Genomic DNA, 17,074 nt, shown 5'->3' with positions numbered 1-17,074 from the left:
AGGTACCCAAGATGAAAGTAATTTCCATCAGTCTTTTCTTCACAATTATATTATGATTAATTTCCGAAATTGTTATAAAAGTGCCTTTTACTTTTTAGTATCCTCAATCCATTGTGAGTTTTCAAGGCTTAAAATAATAGAACTCTGGCAGTGAGTGGATAAAATACTAAAAGTTACCACATCTTTAACCCAGCCCCACCCTCTCTCTAGATAAAGAAAGCAAGACTTCTTGAAGTAAACTAAATCAGACATTGTACCATAATTAGAACTCACATCTGCTAATTTCTACTCAAGGGAACTTTCTACTACTATTGCCCCTCATTTTACTTGATGCAGTCTTTGAGTGTTTCTGTTGAAGACTTCTTTGAATTTATGTACTTTTTATATTCTTAATTCCATATTCTTTTTTGAGTCTCCTACAGAGTATTCAGTAACACTTTAAGAAAAAAAAGGTGCTTTTTTTAAGAAAGAATCTTACAAAATCCATTTAACTCATATGTCCTTTGAGAGTTTTTAATATATGAAATATTAATACATAGATAAGAGTATATGTAATATGTAAGTTATGAAGCCTGATAATAAAACGAACACTCATGAATCTGTCCACCCAGCTTAAGAAATGGAACATGATCAATTCCCATGAGTCTCCCTGTGTGCTTCTTGCCTGTGACCTCTGTCATCCACCAGCCTACAGTGCCATTTTCTGTGCTACCACATTTCTAGACTTTTTATAAATACCATTTCTCTGGTTAAGAAACTATCTTCTCTTAAATGGAATTCAAGTTTGTTAAATGTAGTTTCATAAATGGCTGTTAAATGTTGTCAGATGCTTTTTTATGCATCTATTGAGATTTTTCTCCTTTAATCTGTTAATATGATGAATTGGATTAATAGAATTCCTAGCATCCTCAACTTTTCAAATTATCTTTATTGTTTTTACACTGCCAAATTCCGTTTGCTAATATAATATTTAGGACTTTGACTTTTGCATCTGTTTTCATCAGTGAAGTTGGCTAGCAGTTTTTCTTATTCTGTTCTTGTTTCTTAATCAGGTTTACTGCCTTTACAGAATGAGTCAGGAAGTGTTTCTTTTTTCCAGAGTAATTTCTTTAAATTGGAAAGTGTTTTATAGAACTCACCTGTAAAATTCTCTGGGCTTGGTATTTTCTATAATGTGTAGAAACTTCAGTGATTTAGGGGCGCCTGGGTGGCTCAGTCAGTTAAGCGGCTGCCTTCGGCTTGGGTCATGATTCCAGGGTCCTGGGATCGAGCCCCATGTCAGGCTCCCTGCTCAGCGGGGAGTCTGCTTCTCCCTTTGCCTCTGCCTCTCCCCCTGTTTGTGCTCTCTCTCTGTCAAATAAAGAAATAAAATCTTAAAAAAAAGAAAAAGAAACTTTAGTGATTTATATATTTTTTGGAATTTGTCTATTTCACTTTATGAATTTTTTGTTTTATTTTTAATTTACTAACCACTAAATTATAGTATTTTCTCATTCTTATTTTGTTATTTTTGAGGGGAGGCTGATGACTTTGTTCCTTTTCTAATTTTATAAGTTAAATCCCTATCTTGTAAATTGTCACTGCTTCTAATTTTTTTCATCTAAATACTTGGAATTAAGTATATTTTCTCCAAGTGCCTCTGCAGTTGCATCCCACAGGTTTTACTGAGTTTCATGGTAAAAATCAGTTCAAATACTTTCTCATTTCCACTTTGTTCTCTTTGAACAATGAGTTATTTAGAAGTGTTTTTAAATGTCCAAATATATGAGACTTTTAAGGTTAATTTTGAGTCAATACAAAAATATATGGTTTATATAATACTATATTTTTTTTAACTTTTTTGAGATTTGCCTTATAGCTAATACATGATCAGTTTTCATAAATGTTCCATGGTGCTTAAAAAGAATGCATATTCTCCAGTTTTTAGGTATAGGGTTCATTGATATGTTTAGATCAAGCTTGCTTCTTACGGAGTTCAGGTTTTACTGGTGTGGTATTTTGTTTTTTTGGTCTGCTTATATTGTTTACAGAGGAGTATTAAAATACTGCACTATGGTAGTGAATATGTCCCTTTCTCCTTGCAGTTTTATTGCTGTATCTGTTTGGAAGCTATGTATTGATATAGCGTATCTTGTAATAGGTAGAGCATATAAATTTTGAATTGTTGTTACATAATGAATTGATCACTAATCATTTTATCTCTTTCTCTAGTAATTTTTTTTTAACCCGAAAATGTATTCTCTCTCATATTAATATAGCTACATAACTTTATTTTGGGTAGGTTTGACTATCTTTTTTCATCCTTTAACTTCCTGTTTACTCTGTGAACTAGGTCTGTCTCTTAAAAGAGCATTTAATCCAGCCTGACAGTCTGATTTTTTAAATATCTTAACTGAATAATTTAATCCATTTATATTATGGTTACTGATAAATGTGTTCCTTCTTATTTTATGTTTTCTCTTATTTCCCTTTTTGCTCCTTTTTTGCCTTCCTTTGAATTGAACAAATATATTTCTCATTCCATTATTTGTCTTTCTAATTTGGGAATCATATATATTATTACTTTTAGTAACTACCTGTGAAATTTTAACACTCATACTCAACCTAAAGTTAATATCTTTACCCTCATCTTCAACAATATAAGGATTTTTAAATCAGTGTTTCTCTTGCTTATGCTATTGTTATTCAGGCTGTAATACTGTCTTATTTATTTGTTTGCTTGGTAGTTTTGTAAATTAGTCATGTTTCCATTGTTTAATATTTTCTGTGTATAGATTCATCCTTATGTTTACCAGTATTCCTGATTGCAACTTGGCCCTTCAATCAGGGAAAATTTTTTCTTATCCCTAAAGTACATGCTTCAGAAATTGTTATGATAAGAGCTTATGGATGGTAGAATCCATTTTTGCTCGTCTAAGATTGTTATTTTGACCTTATTTTGACCTCATTCTTTACGTTTTTGTTGGCTAAACAATTCTAGGATGGTAGTTATTTTCTTTTAGCAGTTTAAAGATATTCCAATTTCTTCTGGCTCCCTTTTTGCTATTGAGAACCTAACTGGTATGGTTTTGTGGGTAATCTGTCTTTGGCTGCTTTCTGCCATCTTCTATTTGTCTTTGTTTTCTAGAATTTGACTATAATATGATCCATGTTTAATTCATTATTGTAGTTTTTCTGTTATTTTTCTGCTTGGGATTGGTTGTGGTTAAGATTTTTTGTATCGTCCAGCAATTATGGAAATATTTTATGAATTCACAGTGGATAACATTTCTCCCCTCCATCCAGAGCCACTCCCAACACAGACAAATTTATTTGCTATCTGCTTTTATAGGATAGATCTTTCTTCCTAGTTCACTATTCCCCCAAGACTGAAGCCTTTCTTAGGTTTTAGCTTTAAGCACAGCAGTTCTCCACTCTCATTCCCATCTACAAACGCCCAAGACTTTATGCCTATTCCTCTGAGTGCAGAATGTAGTCAAAACAAAAGCTCTAAATCATTGGTGTTCAGTTGAAATTCCCAGGGCTAACAGTTTAAGCACTTCCTGGACTCCTAATCCTTTATTTCTGGTCTCAGAGCATTTCTCTTACTTTCTTGAAAGCTCATCAAATTTTAAGAGGTATTATGCATGAGTGCATATAAATTTTATATGTGTGTGTATACATATATGCATACACACGTTGTGTGTGTGTGTGTGTGTGTGTGTATAAAAATCTTAGAGGATTTATTTATTTTTTGCAAGAGTATTTCCGGACCTCTAGTGAAAGAAATGGAAGGCTATCCTTTGCTTTGTAATAAAAATTTTCTCTTATCTTTTTTTTTTTTCACTTTTAAAAATCACGTTTTGTTCCTCCAATCACTTCTTCCTATAGGTAAGCAGTAGGTCATCCAGTCCTAGCGTCAGAATGATCACTACCTCAGGACCAACTTCAGAAAAGCCAACTCGAAGTCATCCATGGACTCCTGATGATTCCACAGGTGACCAGTGTATTTCCTCACTATAATTAAGAAGTTGAATTCATCATATTTGTTTTCATTTATTTGTGTCATGACTCTGATCTTTATAAAGGCAGGCATTTTACAGTAGTTTAGATTTTCATATTAATAAAATCAAATATTTAGCAATAAACTTAAAGATGAGTTTTTGAGTACTGAGATAGATTGTCTTGCCTTCTGCATTTTTTCCCCCCAGATACTAAACATGTGTATTAAAGATGGTTTGGTTTGGGGTCACTACAGACAGGAAGATACTGTATTCTTGATACTTAAGTCTCTGATTTTCCTATTTTTGGTCCATCCTACGGATGATAGTAGTAAAGTTCATTATCTCTTAGATAACTAAAATCAGAATGATAAAAATAATCATCATAATCTCAGTCTTTTGTTTTAAAGACACAAGATACCATGTACTTCAGTGAAAAAAAAAGTTTCTCACCATTAACTTTTTGAATCATTTTTAACTGGTAGGGAGACTTCATTTCAGTTACATAAATTTCTGTTAACAGACCTTAAAAGGCCTGTTAAATTACAACTCCCTAACATGAATGACTAACTGGTCAAAATACTAGTATTAAAATCTAGTGATGGAATAGTTTTATTATGGGCAAACAGGAAATTACATGCCATGGTGGAATTAACTTTCCCTTAGCATTAAGAGAATTTCCTGAATACTTATCAGTATGGTTCTGTAAAATTTATTATTTATATGTTAATATGTCAGGGAAAGATGATCTCTTAGACCTTGGAAGATTAAACCATTTGGGATTTTATTTAAGATCAACTGTGTTATTAATAGTGGCAATTAAATTGAAATTAAAAAGCTTTCTCCCTTTACAAACTAAAACACTACTTATAAGTATTTACAGATATCTGGCATGACTTAGTCAAGTCCATAATTTAATTTAAAAAATTAACTGAGTAGCTTTTCCCAGTTTCACGTAAGATACAACTATGTTTAGCCAGCGGTGTACTCTCTAGTTTTAGTAAGTTTAAATTTAGTGGTGGCAAAAAACTCCTCCAAGTTTCAGCCCTAGCATAGCCCAACCTAAGATTGTCCAGAACACTACTCAGCACATATACAGAATTCATCACAATGTGCTTTCTCCTCAGAGGTAGATAGGGAAACGCTCTTGACAGATTTGATCATTAACATTCAGGTAAGATTAGCTCTTTTTGGTTCTTCAACCCTCTAGTGAGGGAGTACTTGCCCTGACATTACAGCATTTGCTGAGACCTAGTGCTCAGCTTGGCAGGGCCTCCTGACTTCAGCCTAGACTAGTCTAGCCATGCCAGTCAACGTAATTATGAATTCGTGAAAGTAAAATAAAAATTCTCTTATGTCCTTCTCACTTAACTGCTGTTTTTTTTTCGACTTCATGTGTTCTTCCAGCCTTTCAACCCCAATCTCATTTTTTTATTTTCCGGGACCTAAAATACCAATAGCTAGAAATCATGCCTAGGTCCAAAATTCAACTGAATTTTGCCTTTGCCTTAAAATACGGCAAGTATGTGGTTATCATTTTTAGATAATTTTGAATATAGTTTTAGAAGTTGAGACTGGTTCAAGCTTATATTTAATGAAGTTCAGCTTTGTACTGTTTCTAAGAAAAGTACTGATAATCAAGCTACTACAATAAATTACAGGGAAGAGATATTGGTAAAGCCTTTTTCTTTGAAGGCCCCCTGATTCAGGAAAAAATTAGAAGTGCATACATAAGTTTAAATAACCTAATTAATTAGGTAGTTTTATTTTAAAAGAGGAGGGATTTCTGTGCATTTTCAGAGAAAAATAAAAAGCATATCAATTTAATAATCATAGCATATAATGAGTGTTCTTGGATTTCTATTTATAATATACTGTGGATAAAAAAAGACATACATACCCAAAAGCAGTTAGTGAGAGGGATAACTAGACATAGTAGAGGGAGCCACAGAGAGGGAAAAACCCACCAAAGAGTTTTTCTTATTTGCAAAGATAGAAGTATAAGACATGGCCCACTGCTTACAGTCTTATTAGAGTCATAATACTGACACATTAAAAATAAAAATAAACTCATCATGCTTTATGTAATAAATTTAAGAAACTGCTAAATTTGCAGTGCATAGCTGAGTGTTTTAATAGTTAATAGAACAATCCTTGGATTTTTTTTTTCCATTCCCTGAATACTGTGAAACACTGATATACTTAATTTTAAAATACATATCAGAGGGGCACCTGGGTGGCTCAGTCGGTTAAGCATCTGCCTTTAGCTCAGGTCATGATGCCAGGATCAAGCCCGGCATTGGGCTCCCTGCTCTGCAGGAAGCCTGCTTCTCCCTCTCCCACTCCCCCTGGTTGTGTGCGCTCTCTCACTTACTCTTTCTCTCTCTCAAACAAATAAATGAAATCTTAAAAAAAATAAATAAATAAAAATAAAATACATATCAGATACAGGGTGTTTATTTAATAAGATCTATCAAGTGTGAGAGATTTAAGAAAGAGTAATAAGAAAAATGTTGAAAGAGTTAAGATACTTAATTTTTCCTATAAAGTCAGGAGGCATAAATGTTAATCCCATGTGACTCATGCAAGTTGTTATGTCAGTTTATCTCTTTTGAAATACAAACAAAAGCTGTCTGTTCAAATACTTTGGTAAAATCGACTGGTTGGTTGATTTAACCCATTTAACTGTTCCACGCATGACATTGAGCTACAGTTTCCATACTCTTCATTACACCTGTGTTCAGTATACTCCCCTCAAAAGCATCTTTCATTTTCTGCAGTGATTCTCATTAGGAGAGGTGGGAAGGGGTTCACACTAGAATCTATATATAAATTGAAGATAATCCAATGGAAGAGAATGTGTCTCTTCTCCCCCCCCCCTTTTTTTCATTAAAGGACACTAATGTTCAGGGAATTGACACAGCATTATAGTAAACAGCATGATCAAGGAAAGAAAGAGATAGGAGGTTTGAATAGGTAGGGTCAGTGAAGACTGAATTTGAAGTATAAAGGTCCCATACCACTGTTTTGGGTTTTGTTTTCTTTCAGGATTTTATTTAAATTCAAGTTGGTTAACATATAATGTAGTATTAGTCTCAGCGGTAGATGTTTTTGTTTTTAATTGAACAAGAGCTTATACCCTTTAATGTACGAGAGTATGGTTGCATTCTGATTATCTGGTGATTGGATATTCTCTTTTTACCTTTAGAATTCAGAAATAGACTTTCTTCATTACCAATAGCAATAATTTTAATGTATTATTTACTTTAGGAAAAAAATGCCAATATTCATGCATGCTCTCTTGCTTTTTGCTTGTAATTATTTATGATAGAAAATAAAATACATACTTGAATTCCAGATACCAATGGATCAGATAACTCTATCCCAATGGCTTATCTTACACTGGATCACCAACTACAGGTAAAAGAGTACTTTCTCCGTGAATGTTTACTTTTTCCTTAGAAAAAGTTTAGAGAATCTATCTAGAAAGCAGACAGTTATGTTCATATCTGTCATCATATATTTATTTATGCTTTTAGTTGGCCTCCTTAAACTTTCTAAAATCAAGTTAAAATGATTCGTTCAGGTAAGTTAATGAAATCTAAAATTGGTAAAATCATATGTTCTTAACAGTTGTCTTAGAATACTTTCATATCTTTGTTTAAGAATGCCAAGAATGGGTGAGGGAGGCACCTGGGTGGCTCAGTTGGTTAAGCGTCCAACTCTTGATTTTGGCTCAGGTCATGATCTGAGGGTCATGAGATCAAGCCCCACATCGGGCTTTCCACTGGGTGTGGAGCCTGCTTGAGATTCTCTCTCTCACAAAAAAAAAAAAAGGAATGCCAAGAATAGCATTTTTGCTCTTTAATTTTAGTGCTATAGTATAAAATTTACGTGAGCTCATTTCTACTTAATAGATTTCATGATAACTAATGTTCATAGTGACTGAAAATATAAGTAATACACTTCAGTGTCTCCTCATGAGTATGAGAGCCATAAACTTCTTTTTTGTATAATATGGTTTGACAACCTGAAATGTAAAGCCAGAGGCCAGTGATACTCTGGTCATGATTCTCTGTAATAGCAAAAGTGTTAAAACAGCAAGGTGAATTTAAGCTCTGAGTTAACTCTGACAAAAGGACACTGAAGGGGCGCCTGGGTGGCTCAGTTGGTTAAGCGACTGCCTTCGGCTCAGGTCATGATCCTGGAGTCCCGGGATCGAGTCCCGCATCGGGCTCCCTGCTCGGCAGGGAGTCTGCTTCTCCCTCTGACCCGCCCCCCTCTCATGTGCTCTTTCTCTCATTCTCTCTGTCAAATAAATAAATAAAATCTTTAAAAAAAAAAGGACACTGAAATTTTCTAGGCCATGGTTTAACACTTATTTTTAAAAGACCATTGCTTTAGTGCTATAAAAACATATCACAGTCACTGTCTTAACTCTCAGCTTGATATTAAGATTTGATTTAATTATGTGTTAACAGTCCTGATTTATTTTCAGCCTCTAGCACCGTGCCCAAACTCCAAAGAATCTATGGCAGTGTTTGAACAGCATTGTAAAATGGCACAAGAATATATGAAAGTTCAAACAGAAATTGCATTGTTATTACAGAGAAAGTAAGTTATCTTTTATGAATAAAAGACATTAGTATTTTGAGTTTAAAATATGTTAAGGTGAAATATTGTTGGGAGACATGAAAACTTTGTAATTTTTAGAACTAATCGTTAAGCATACAGTTTACCCTTGAACAGCTTGGGGCTTGGGGTGCTGAACCCCCACTCATTCAAAAATCCACATGTAACTTTTGACTCCCCAAAAATGCTAATAGCCTACTGTTGACCAGAATTCTTACCAATAACATAAACAGTCAGTTAACACATATTTTATATGTTATATGTATTATGTACTGTATTCTTAGAATAAAGTAAGCTAGAGAAAAAGTTTTATTAAGGAAATCCTAAGGAAAAGAAAATACATTTACAGTACTGTACAAAAATCCCTCTATAAGTGGATCCATGTAGTTCAGACCCATGTTGTTCCAGGGTCAGCTGTATTTCCAAGTTGGAGGTTTTATGTGTATTCATCTTTAAGTTTGAAGCAACCTTTGGCTATTTTTCATGTAAAACTCAACCCTTTGACTACATATATTAAAATTAGGGAAAATAAACTGTGTTATATAAACATGTTTTATGTTCTAAGAATTTTAAAGCTAAAAGCTGTTTAGATTTATAGTTATAAAGATTTATTATTTCCTTGGACATAGACAAAATAATCTGATTTACTAATATTCAGCTGTGCTTTATCTTAAAAGTATTTTATAGATATATTTTTTCTAGGTATATGTTTAGGAGAGTAGAATTACTTTATTTTATACCTGTGAGTGTTTTTCTGGGGAGTTTTATATTCACATGTGTTTTTCTGAGAGTTATAAAGAGGCTGCCTTCCTCCTCCCTTTTTTAAGAAAGCCAATTTTCATGCTCCTTTATTTGAAATTCTTAAAAAACAGAGCAAAAACTTCAGTTTTCTTAAGCATGATCCTCATGAAATTTTATACCTCTGAAGCTGAATTATTGTGGTAACTGAAATGAAGTGCTATAGGACAAAATCATGGCAACTATATGTATACATGGTAATAGGATTCCCTCTGTTAATTTTAATCTAAATAAATGAAAATTTCTTGGTTCCTGAAGTAATTTGTGGGAAGTTTTGTTTGTTTGTACTTAAAAAAAAAAAAAAAAACAACTCCTTAACAGTTTACTGTTAAAGTGATTTCAACTCAGTACTTTAAAGGCTATATAGGAAATAAATATTAGAGTCTGTAAATTGTGAAGCTAATTGTGGAACTGTTGACACTTTATGTTAAAAAAAAAACAAAACACCTCTTTCTTTTAAATATTTAATCTGTACTTTTTTCATATTTGTTCATTTGAAAGAGGAGTTCTTTGCTGGAAAAAATAAATGATGGATTGAGGGAATGTGATAACTTTGACAGTTTTATTCAGTTTTAAATACTTTAAATGAGAAATATGAGAAAATCATCTAGAGGCTTTTCATTAATTATTCAGTTATATCCAGTAACTTCACTTTAGGAATAAGTATTGAACATATCCCAAAGTTTATCAGGCTATAAAAGTCTCTAATGGTCTTTCTTGAAAATGTTCAGAAAAGTGAGTAACTCATTTGAAAGTGGTACTTTGTATTGTTCTCACTTTTAAAATCGGAAATAGATTTAAGTTGATAGCATCTATTTTAATTAGCTTGCACATGTTTTATGAAGCCCCCACTTTGCACTGTAGTTAAAGAAGACTGGGACTTCAAAACATGAATAAAAAGTTCGAGAGTTAAAAGTGGAATGTGAATGAATGATAAAACATCATGTTATTTTCCTGTGGTCAGAGCCCTTCCCCAGGCTTTTTTCTTCTTCCTGCACAAAAGGGATACCAAATAAAATGTTTTGAAACTTTTATTATACCATTTTATCTGCATTCACTAATTGTCTAATAAGTACAGTTACTTACAAAAAGATTTTGGTGTTTGTATGGGTACACAGAAGAGTGAGTGATAGTTTCCATTCTAGCCTACAAGTGTGTTTGAGTAGTGTATGTAAGATGCATAATGATCAACCCAGAATAAAAGTCCTAATAAGTTGAGCTCATCAGTTACTAAGGTATGAATTTTTCTATCATGTACAATATTTTATTATGTGGTACTTGTTTTTAGGCAAGAACTAGTTGCAGAACTGGACCAGGATGAAAAGGACCAGCAAAATACATCTCGTCTGGTACAGGAACATAAAAAGCTTTTAGATGAAAACAAAAGTCTTTCTACTTATTACCAGCAATGCAAAAAACAACTAGAGGTCATCAGAAGTCAGCAGCAAAAACGACAAGGCACTTCATGATTCTCTGGGACCTTTAAATTTTAAAATATGCAAAGAAAGACTTTTTTTTTTTTTTTTTTTAAAGCAAACAAAAGCCCTTATAATGACAATTCATGAGTGTTAGCTTTTGGGCGTGTTCTGAATGCCAACTGCCTATATTTGCTGCATTTTGTTTCATCGTTTATTTTCTTTTTCTCATGGTGGACATGCAATTCAACTGTCTCCTTGCATAACATGGGGGCATCTGTGACTTGAATAAGCAGCAGTTCTCAACTTCAGAACAGATGCAGTGAACCATGGCTGTATATGCATGCTCATTGTGTGAAGGCTAGCCTAACAAAAACGGGGTATCAAACTAGCTGCTATGTGCAAACATTGTCTTTTTTCCGAGGTGGAACCTCAAGAATGATTTTGTTCTTGTATCTCATCTCAAAAAACAATTTTTTTTCCAAAAGATGGTATATACCAAGTTAAAGACAGGGTATTATAAATCTAGAATAATCAGTGGTACATTAATAGAAATGCAGAACATTTAGGGATAGTTGCAGGTGAGGGCTCTGATGCCAGCATCCTTCAATCAGTACTGAACTTAGTTCCATCCGTAAAATATTGAAAGGTAAGTGGCGGCTGCTGTATTTAATAAAAGCATATTTCATTGGACTAAAATTTGACTATGATACACTGAACAAAATGGAACCCTTTTTTTTAAGATAAAAAGATTTTTAATTTTGTGATTGCGTGTATGTGTTGAAACTGTAAAGATTTTATCACTCTAATAATATTATCTCTTAAATGAAATTAAAAGGTAAATGAACACGATCCAGCTTAAATGATCATTCCTTCCTGCAATGATTATTGGATTGTTTTAGTGTATATTTGAAAAACTAAAGAGAAATAATGGAAAATGGAAATAATTGCTCCAGCTAAAAGGCTTGGGCTTAGATTTCTTTTATGATACCAAAAGTAAAAAACCTGGCAAATCAGGAGAAGTTAGTAAGGAAATTAAAAAAGTAAATATAAATTCTTCAAGTATACTATTTATCAACATTGGAAAATTGATTTTCCTTGCAAGCCCATCCTAGAATGCCTGCTGCCTTTCAACACTTTCAAGGGAATTTCGACACTTATAAAGAGAAAATTTATATTGTTAACAATAACTTTGCTACCAACTTACTTTGAAAATAAAAGTAATAAAAAAACTTCATTGAAATAATAGACTATATAAGCTCTATTTTTTCAGTTGGTATTAAAATAAATCACATTTTGATACCAGTACAAGGTGTCTTTTAAACAAGGATGTCATCAACCTCATTTTTTATAGCATTAATGTTTTATGAAGAGAAAATTAAAAATGAAAGCATAATTGCTGTGATTATTAGAATTATATCATGATTGTATTGTAGTTTTGCTCTGTTTCAGATAAGCAAGTTGATCTAAGAAGTTATCAAAACTATTCTTAAAAATGCTAAAGCAGGTAACTTTTTCTTCTGTTATTTTTTTCCTCCTCCCACTGAGTTTTATAATGTATTCCTGTGTATACAAGCAATAAAGGTAAAAGACAGTTTGTACTAAACTGTGTCATTTTTAGCTTCCTCAGAATCTATTATTAGAAAGTTTTCAGTAAATAAATGTCTACCATTACTTTATTTAAATAAAAGAAGGGCTATCATTCCCAAATAATTTGATTACATAATTGGAAGTATGCTGGTCTCAACACATCAGTAGTAAAATAAAATTGGCATAAAAAATAACTGTAGACTAAGGAAAGGTATAACTCATTCATAACATTGCTGCTTGTGATATGTATGTATCACTCCACCAAAAGGGACCTAGTCACTGTTCATAGACTTTTCTGATTATCTCAGAGCATGAGATATTCAAGTGTGGATGCTAATGCTCGACCTTTCCATTAGGATTTAATTTAGCATTATAGATTTCAGATTTTATTCCTAGTCATTAACGTGTTTTTGGTATGTATTACATACTTAAAGGGAAAATATTATTATTACATGTAATCACTTCATAAAAATCTCCAATAGGAAAATGGAAGAAAATAGTAGTGTTAAGTCATGGTGCCAAGTGCAAAAAAAGGCTGTTGAGCACTTGCTGGTTTGTTTACAGTAAGTTCCGGGGATTCTCATACTGTATCCTAGACACTGAGTGTACTTCAGCCTACCTGGTTTTAAAGTAGTTGTGTTGCAAAGATCATACTTTTTAAGTCCTGATTATCTTTAATGGGAGAAAAGGGCAGCAGGGATAATTAAAATCCACAGCCAGTTTTATCCAGCATCCTCACCCATCAAACCTTCAAACAGATTTTAACAAGGAGCCAAATTTTTCATTTGTAAAAAAGTTTTACTTTTTATTCTAACCCTCATTTTTGGGTAGAAATGGTGAACCAGACAAGCAAGTGGATTAAAGGCCCTCATGTAAGAAATTCACAAACAATCCCTAATTACATTTCATTTTTTCCTCGAGGGAAAGATAACAAAGTCTAGAGAGAGACACTCCTTAGCATTAAAAATAACTTTTTTTGAATCAAATGAAAATCATTTAACATTACTTTATAGGATTACCGCCTGTTGAAGAGATTTGCTTAAAAGTTGTTTACAAATGTTTGACTCTTTTACTCAACCATTTTAGAGTATTTAATATGTGTTTTTTCCTCCCAAGTTTCTTCCGTGTTCCTAGTTTCAGCTCCTGCTTGTAGCCAGATATCACAGGCCTTGCCTGTGAAACACTTTTCTTTCTGTAAGTGTGTGGTTTTCAGCAGTCAGCTCCTCTCTTCAAATGGTAGGAAGTTCTACTTCTGTCATTCGGAACATTTTATGTAAAACAATGTAATGCAGAAATCCTTGTGCATACTGTATACTTGAAGGAAGCTTTTTAGATTTATTTTTGTTTGTAATAAAATTCAGATTGTTATTCTAAACTTGTTTATAAAAATGGTTAATGATTTATATCAGCAAATGAACTATGAGGTATTCTGCTGTAGCAGTGTGTTTACCTTACACAAAATCAAATAAAAACTGAAAAGTGAGTATTCTTAAAATACTCAGCACAGTTGTAACGTAATCATGGTTTTTGAGAGGCTAAATGACAGGCCAATTAACATATCCATCTATAACAATTCACTTTTTTTTGTTAAATGGGTACTCTTCACAGTTTCATTAAATAATGATTTATATGAAGTACAACATGGTATATACATTACTGAGTGATTCTTCTCATTAGAAAACTGATTTCCTGTAATATACTACATTACGTTAAGTATTTCATTCCTTTATCAACCTCCTAGCCTCCCAACCATCACATATGCACACACACATACACTCACAAACTCGACCTTCACTTTAGTAAATCAGCCCATTCATCATTCACTCATTCCTTTAACAAATATTTATTGAGCACCTATTACTTAAGTGAAGCTCCTGTGGCTAATGCCAAGTTACATGTTCTCTTTAGTCACATGGTAGTTAGCTCGTATTTCCATTTCACAGATGGAAAATTAGGCTCCTAAAGGTTAAGACTTGTTCCTGAGTCTGCTTTTCACCCATCATCTGTTTTAGGCAGAATCTCATGCAAGGGGACTCTGTGGCCACTATCAGCCCATGATGTGAAAGGAACATGAGAAATGCAAATGATGGGGGGAAGATATGAGGTCACTTGCAGGCACAGAGACTTTGTGACCACTCTATAGATCACAACAAAGCCAACACTGAGACCCACACATGTCTTCTAAACCCAAGTCTGTGCTCTAAACCACTCTGCCATACTGTAATGTAAAACTTGCTGAGTGCTTCAGCTTTCACATCCATTTATTTGATGAGTGGGGTGTCTTCTTCACTCTTCTACTCCCCTCAGCTGAAAAACAGGCTAAAAATGGAAATACAAATAATGATATTGTGAGGCTTGGCCTAGAAAGAAGACTTGTTCTCCACTCTCAGGAAAGGCTTACTCCAGGCTTTTTCATTTTTGGTTTGTTTTTAGTATTTTTGTTTTTACCTTTTTGTTTTGTTTTGTTTTAATTGGGATACAATTTTTATACAAGAAACTGCATCCATTTAATGATGTTTAATGCAGTTTATTGAGTTTTGACATGCTCTTAGACTCGGGAAGCCATCCAACAAACAAAATACATACTGAACATTTCCTTCCCCCCCTCCCCAAGGTCCCCTATGCTCCTTTGCAGTCCTTCCCTCCCTTTACTCCATGCCCCACAGTGCTTTCTAACAATAAAAATTTGTTTGCATGTTCTACAGTTTTAAACAATGAAATCATTCAGTATGTACTTTTATTTTTAAGCTTTTTTCTCCCTCTTGAATAGTTGTTTTAATTCCTTTGACAGGAATTTTAATTAAACCATTCCTAGTGATACTTGAGAATCTTCCAGTATCAGTCTTCAAGAGAAAATGGGTTTGAAGAGGCAATCGATGCATCTATTGTGGCCAGCTTGTGTCGTGTCATCTTCTGAAACACTTAAGATCACTTAATTTTTACAGAACCCTAATACTTTGCTTACAAAATCCCTTAGGTTGTTTGTTAAAGTAAGCCTGTTCCTCTCTGCATTTAGGTGTTAGAAATGCAACACGGACGTGGACAATAGCATATTGGTAGGTTCATGGTAGTTTTCAGCAAATACGGTTGATCAGTGTAACTTTTTAAAAGTTCTTTTCATTTTCATTTAGATTGCGACTGCTGTTTTGCTTGCTCACAAACCTGGGAAACTATATTTTAAGTAACCAAACAGTCTTCTGTATATAGTATTTGATATGGATATCTCCTACCGATGCTGTCGGTGGTCCTGTCTGCTATAGAGGTGCCCATGGAAATAAGATTACACTGGTAGTTCATGTACTGCTTACTGCCAGGGCCTGTGTTCCTTTTCTCTTAGTAATTAGTAACTGCTCTCAGAGTTTCTCATCCCTACTGCCATGAGGTCCCACCAAAACTGAGTTTGTGAAATGAACTGCGCTTCATGTCAGTTCTCAGTGAAGTCTTTGAGAATCAAGTGCTTGTTTAACTTTGTCTGAGTTTCCTGGTGCACTTTTAAAGGTTTTATTTATTTGAGAGAGAGAGAGTGCATAAGAGGGAGGGCGAAGTGAGGAGGGGCAGAAGGAGAAGGGGAAGCGGACTCCCCGCTGAGCAAGGAGCCCGAGGTGGGGAAGGCAGACGCTTAACCATCTGAGCCACCCAGGCACCTCCATGGTGCTTTTATATTTCCAAGTAATGAAATGCATTTTTTATCCTGTAGTTTAGTGGTCAGTGATCTCTTATAGATGCCATATGACATCAGGATAATTGCTTTGAATACACCAGAAATCACTGAGGAAATGCTGGATATTTATCTTCTGAAAAACAAAAGTAATGTACAAAATGCAGTTAACTCCTCAGGCTTGTTTTTTGTTTCTCCTTGTGAATACCTCTTCTTTAGTTATTATAGGAAAAACTGCATTAATCATTGATTGATAAATTTACTAAATTCAAATTAGAGCCTGAAAAAACCTGAAAATGGGTGTAACTTTTTTTATGGTTGAAGAAAAAATGGTGATATTACGTCACACACCTTTTTGACTTTTAATCCATTTCCTACAAAGATACTACCTAATATCCATCTAAAATGTCATGAGCATATTACTTGCAAAAATCGATACCACTCTTGTTTCTTCCATGAGAACCTTTTAACAGAAACTGTTTCTTTGAGGATTGGAAACATGTCTTTATTCTCTAAGCTGCATATGAAATTGATAAGCTATATGCTTACAATCTATTTCAGTACATTTGGGCTATTATATATTAGTACATTGCCTCACAATGTATATACTTTAATAGTCTTAAAAATTCATACTAAAACTCATGTCTTGGGGCGCCTGGGTGGCTCAGTTGGTTAGGCGACTGCCTTCGGCTCAGGTCATGATCTCGGGGTCCTGGGATCGAGTCCCGCATCGGGTTCCCTGCTCAGTGCAGAGCCTGCTTCTCCCTCTCCCTCTGCCACTCCCTCTGCTTGTGCTCTTCTGTCTATCTCTCTGTCAAATAAATAAATAAAATCTTTAAAAAAAAACCTCATGTCTGACTATGTAATTCTGTCTTCCCATTCATGATTCCACATTTTATGTACAGGAGACTTTAGGAAGTGGTACAAAGTTCCTTGGCCTAAGCTGAGTATTTCTTCCCTTTTTACTTTCTTTTGCAGCCATATCAGAAAAGTCTCTAGTC

General features: G+C 33.9%; 1 protein-coding gene across 2 annotated transcripts in view; it reads left to right on the top strand.

The window, feature by feature from the left end:
• MAP3K7 (mitogen-activated protein kinase kinase kinase 7) overlaps window positions 1-11,560 on the top strand; it is a 70,183-nt gene extending 58,623 nt beyond the window's left edge. For both annotated transcript variants that reach the window (XM_045867234.3, XM_045867235.3), the window contains 4 exons: window positions 3,871-3,976; window positions 7,339-7,400; window positions 8,479-8,594; window positions 10,699-11,560. In XM_045867234.3, coding sequence (XP_045723190.1) covers window positions 3,871-3,976; window positions 7,339-7,400; window positions 8,479-8,594; window positions 10,699-10,879 — 465 coding nt within the window. In that variant the 3' untranslated portion in view covers window positions 10,880-11,560. The remainder of the gene's footprint in view (window positions 1-3,870; window positions 3,977-7,338; window positions 7,401-8,478; window positions 8,595-10,698) is intronic.
• The last annotated feature ends 5,514 nt before the right edge of the window (window positions 11,561-17,074 follow it).

Source organism: Mirounga angustirostris, unplaced genomic scaffold, assembly GCF_029215605.1.
Source record: "Mirounga angustirostris isolate CCGP_5_RB_7025 unplaced genomic scaffold, mMirAng1.0.hap1 SCAF_8, whole genome shotgun sequence".
Taxonomy (NCBI): Eukaryota; Metazoa; Chordata; class Mammalia; order Carnivora; family Phocidae; genus Mirounga; species Mirounga angustirostris.
This window is presented reverse-complemented; position numbering and strand designations above follow the sequence as displayed.